This window comes from Phyllostomus discolor, chromosome 6, assembly GCF_004126475.2.
Source record: "Phyllostomus discolor isolate MPI-MPIP mPhyDis1 chromosome 6, mPhyDis1.pri.v3, whole genome shotgun sequence".
NCBI lineage: Eukaryota > Metazoa > Chordata > Mammalia > Chiroptera > Phyllostomidae > Phyllostomus > Phyllostomus discolor.
Window position 1 is genome coordinate 63,221,514 of NC_040908.2, and position 4,423 is coordinate 63,225,936.

The window sequence follows — 4,423 nt, forward strand, 5'->3', positions numbered from 1 at the left end:
GTGCAAGGAGGCACAGTGTGTCTACCTACACCTCCATCTTGGCCAGAAGTCCCATTATCTCTTTTTTAAAAATATTTTATTTATGTTTAGAGAGAGGGGAAGGCAGGGAGAAAGAGAGGGAAAGAAGCATTGATGTGCAAGGGACACGTTGATCATTGCTTCTTGCACACCCCCAGCTGGGGACCTGGACCACAAGCCAGGCATGTGCCCTGACTGGGAACTGAATGAGCAATCTTTTGGTTCACAGGCTAGCAGTCAATCCACTGAACCACAATAGCCAGAGTTCAAGATGCTTATCTTAATCACACCTGCAAAGTCCCTTTTGCCTTTTAAGGTAACATATCCCTATATTCTGGGGACTGGGATATGGACATCTTTGGGGGCATTACTCTGCCTACCACAGTCCCTGAGCACAGTCCCTGCCTCCCTACCGACTCTGTTCGAAGTAGAACTCAGTGCGGGCAGAGGGTTCAATCTCCTTAGTGAGTCGCACTGGCTGCTGGGGCTCCGCTGGGCTACAGAGAAACCAGCCAGGCCAGGCAGCAGCCTCAAGCCTGAAGGCAGGGCCCAAGCTTCTCTGGAAGAAGGTGAAGCCTGTGGCCCGCTCACCGCCCTTGTACAGGTCCTCGATGTTCACATCCTGTGGGGGGCAAGAGACCGGCTGCAGGATGAGGCTGCTAAGTAAGCAGTCAGCCTGGAGGCCTCAGGACTTAGCCAGAGAGGGACTGAATAGGATGGCAGGTGGGGTCTTTAGCCAGGAAACTGCCTCCTGAGGGCTCTAGAGGGCAAGGGTCTTGGCACTGGGTACAGAGGGAGATAGTGGAGACTCGCAGGAGGAGACGTGTGGACCTGGCAGGGAACCCACAGGTGGGAGTAGAGATGCCAGAGTGTCCTAGAAGACAGGCAGGTCCACAGGGTCCCCCTAAACAGGCCATATCTCACCTCCAGCTTCAGGGAAGGCCCTTCCACTGTCTCCACACATGCCAGGCAGCGACTGCCTCCCTGGATCCCCAGGAAGATGGGAACTTTGGTGCGGTCCAGGCCTCTGTTGGGAAGTATACAGATCTTCTCTGGGAAGGAAGAGAGAAGAGAGCCAGAATGTGAGGTGACCCACACTGCAAGCTCTCAACGAGGTAAGTTCAGGCAGGAACTGGGCCAGGGCACAGCTGGCCTGGACCCTGCAAGCAAGCTGCAGGATAAACTGAGACTCCTACTGGGGTCATGACCCTCTCACTAGGAGAGGTCCTCAGCTGTTCCCTGTCTCTTCTCACTGTCACCAGAGGCAGGAGAGAAGGGAAGAACCTGTGTCAGAGGGAGCCTGGGAGAGTCCCAGTGGGTGGGGGCTCCAGGGCTCACCTGCACAGCAGTTGTCCGAGTCAGGATCTCCCACCAGGAGCTGGTTGTCTCTTATGCACAGAGCCTTCTGATCTGCATCCTTAATTCTGAAACAGGATGGCAATGCTCATGACTCACCTCTTTCCACCACCACTGAGTCCAAAAGCCCACCGTCTGATCACCTTACTAAGTATCTGGAGGTTCTTCTCCTTCTACAGGTGTGAAGGGGGCAAGTAAAGGCCAGGTCATCTTAAGGCAAGAAAGGCGTCCTGCATTTTGTCAGAGGCTGCACCTCTGCCCTTTATAAGGCTTGGGCTCTGTCAGGGCCTTCAAAGCATTGAAGGGAGCTGATGCCGTTTCACTGAGGGGCAGGGAATTTTCCTGACGATATAGCCCTTTTCCACCACCTTCCGGAGAAATCTCCACATGAGGCTGTAATGTCTTTGGGATACAGTGAACCTTATCCCAGGTTTTCTGGGCTTGCCTCAATTTTTCATAGATGTTTATTGTCCTATTAAAGGAATCAATTGAATGTATATTGAAGTGTGATTTGCTTTTCAGATATTTAAAGATCATTCAATAGGAGAAAATCCACAACTGGAAGAATTCCTGTGATGGTAAATGTGCCACGTGCCCCCTGCACCAGGCAGGTGAGCTCTGGGGCAACCACGTTACATGTGCCAAGTAAGGAGGTCAGCAGAGAGCTGAAGTGGGCCTGTGGACAGTCACCAGGCTTGGCTGCGGTTGTAACAATGGGCTTGGGAGGGTGGCTATGTGCCTTGGGCTGGGGAGAAACCCTGGTGAGCGAGCACGTGCAACATCAAAGTCAAGCCAGCTATTAGCTCAGTTGTCCGGCTGGTTTCAAAGACATTTGTCAGCCACCCTCAGGCCCAAGAAGGTTTCTTTACCTTCTAGGGTAGAAGCTCTGGGCCAAGGCCACTGCCTCCAGGAGCTTTTCCTTTCTCAATAACAGCCAATTGTAATGCCCTTAGCTAATGACTGTAGGTATTTAACACAAGTTCACTTATACAATAAAAAATTAAGATTTTTATCAGGCTCTCTGAGCAGCCTGAGCTTGCCAGCTGGTCCATTAAGACTATACTATGCATCTGCCAGCAACAGGCTATTTGGAGACCTGGACCCAAGCTAGATACTCTAAGGTATGGTACCTATCTGGTCATTAGCACATTTTGTGCATGTGTCCTGCCTTCCAGCCAAGCTGTAACTTTCTAGGGCCCTGAGTGGCCCCTGTCAGAACAAGAGGCCCATACAGGAGCTGAGGAAAGACACCCCAGAAGCTAACACATTTTATTTTCATTACATCCCATCTTCTTCCCTAAGGGCTGGAGGAAATTTACAACACAAACCACAGACGGTAAAGAGTAAATTGTCAATAAACACCAAAATGTCAAATGGGTGAAAACACAAGTAAGACTTGGAAACCTAGACTGGGAGTAAAGGCCACAGAAGCCAGCATACACAGGTGTTGTCACCGAGACTTGAACTGGTCTCTGAGCCTGTACAGAGAGGGTGGGGCAGCACAGAGCATGTGCAGTCTGGGTCCTGGCTCTGGGGGACATCAGGGAACTCGCTGAACCTCTGAGCCTCAGTTTCCAGATCTGTAAAGTGAGTTTAGTGATACCTCTTGGATTCCTTAGAGTGGAGACAAGACAGTAGAATGACTGGCATCTTGCAGATGTTCAGGGAAGAAAGCCATTATTATTGGGGGTGATTATTAAGCTTACTTATGGGGCACTTGAGGTTTCTAAGGTAAGAAGGAGCCTTGTCCTTCTGACTCAGCCTCTTTCCCTCTCCTGTGTTATCCCAGGCTCCTGATCAGGAAAGGAAGGACTTACATGTAGTATCTTGCCATGGGGAGGGAGCACATTCCTGCAGGGGTGACTGGTCCTTCCTGGGGGAAAGGAAGGAAGAGCCATCAAAGGAAGGCAGTGGGGCTGGGGGCAGATACCCAGTGTGCCCCAAATCCCCAGTCACAGGGTGGAAGTTCCCATCAGGACCCTGTTCCATAACTGGCCCCCAGAGTCCACAGAACTCTCTCCCTTGCCCTGCAAGCTCCGGGCAGCTCTGGCAGCCCTCATTTGGGGCCATCTGGGAACAGGTCAAGCTGGCTGGGTGTGACAGTGTGACTGTGCTCTGGTGCCAGCCCTGGAAAACCGGAGAACAAGTTTCCCCAAATTGTTTGGCCAGGAGCACCTCCCAGGGCTGAGCCTGGGGAAGGGGAAGGGAAGGATGGACTCTCACTTCACAGCTTGAGGATAAGCCCACTCAAACCTTGTCCCACTTCCCGGTGGCATAGGGTCACTGCAGTCCACCCTCCCTTAGCAGCGGGGGAGGACCCAGCACTGATGGACAGCAGGTGTCCTGCAGAGTTAGAGAGCATTATTCTTAGGGCCTAGGTTGCCTTGCTGAGACCAGGGAAAAGAGACCATCCAAAGCCTGATAAACCCCCCATTTACACCACACAGAAACAGGATGGGCTCGATGCATAGACACTTGTGTTTTTGAGGATGAGTGCTCTACACTGAAGCCTGTGTCCCCATATAAAGCCCAGACCACAGAGCCCCACGAGGCTCCTCTCCTTCAGCTGGGTTATCTGCCCTAGAACCTGTCCCTAAAATGACTTTCAAAAGACTGGTCTGGAATCTAGTTTGAAAAGAACCAGATCAAATTAGGGCATGAGGGCAGTAAGAGTTGGAAAATAGCCCAGTAAAGTAAAATGCAAGGATGGCTAAGGCCGAGGTTTACAAAATAGATAAGATTCTCACCAAGAAGGGAAAATAGTAGAAAAAAGATAAGAGTGCAGAAAATAAGAGGGGGTGGGAAAGAGGAAGGTGGGGGAAGGAGCAGGGCTCAGAGAGGGGGAGGGTGGCACTGGGGGCGCTCGGGGGGCAGGTGAGAGGACAAGGTGATGCTGATGCCGGGCTTTCGGCCACTGCAGCAGTACCAACCTCCATGGCCTGGGTGTTAGAAGGAGGGTCTAGCAGGGACAACCTTAGTTCCGAATCTGCCACTAGGACCCTTGGCACATCCCATCCCCTACACCTGGGCTTCGTGGTGAGAGTTCAAG

General features: G+C 51.9%; 1 protein-coding gene across 1 annotated transcript; it reads right to left on the reverse strand.

Moving 5' to 3' along the window:
- Positions 1–305: 305 nt before the first annotated feature.
- IL1F10 (interleukin 1 family member 10) lies at positions 306–3,245 on the reverse strand. The gene is made up of 4 exons (XM_028514413.2): positions 3,192–3,245; positions 1,357–1,442; positions 943–1,070; positions 306–640 (listed from the first exon to the last, which is right to left on the reverse strand). Exons 1-4 carry the CDS (start codon positions 3,221–3,223, stop codon positions 428–430), a joined length of 459 nt encoding a protein of 152 aa, XP_028370214.1. The 5' UTR covers positions 3,224–3,245; the 3' UTR covers positions 306–427.
- Between the last annotated feature and the right edge of the window lie 1,178 nt (positions 3,246–4,423).

Bases quoted from the DNA above. Each gene is read 5' to 3' on its own strand.
- IL1F10 (XM_028514413.2), bottom strand. From the start codon at position 3,223: ATGTGCTCCCTCCCCATGGCAAGATACTACAT. The intron at 1,071-1,356 runs GTGAGCCCTGGA...CTTCCTTCCCAG, and splicing joins CTCGGACAACTGCTGTGCAG to AGAAGATCTGTATACTTCCC. The intron at 641-942 runs GTGAGATATGGC...TGCCCCCCACAG, and splicing joins GGCCTTCCCTGAAGCTGGAG to GATGTGAACATCGAGGACCT.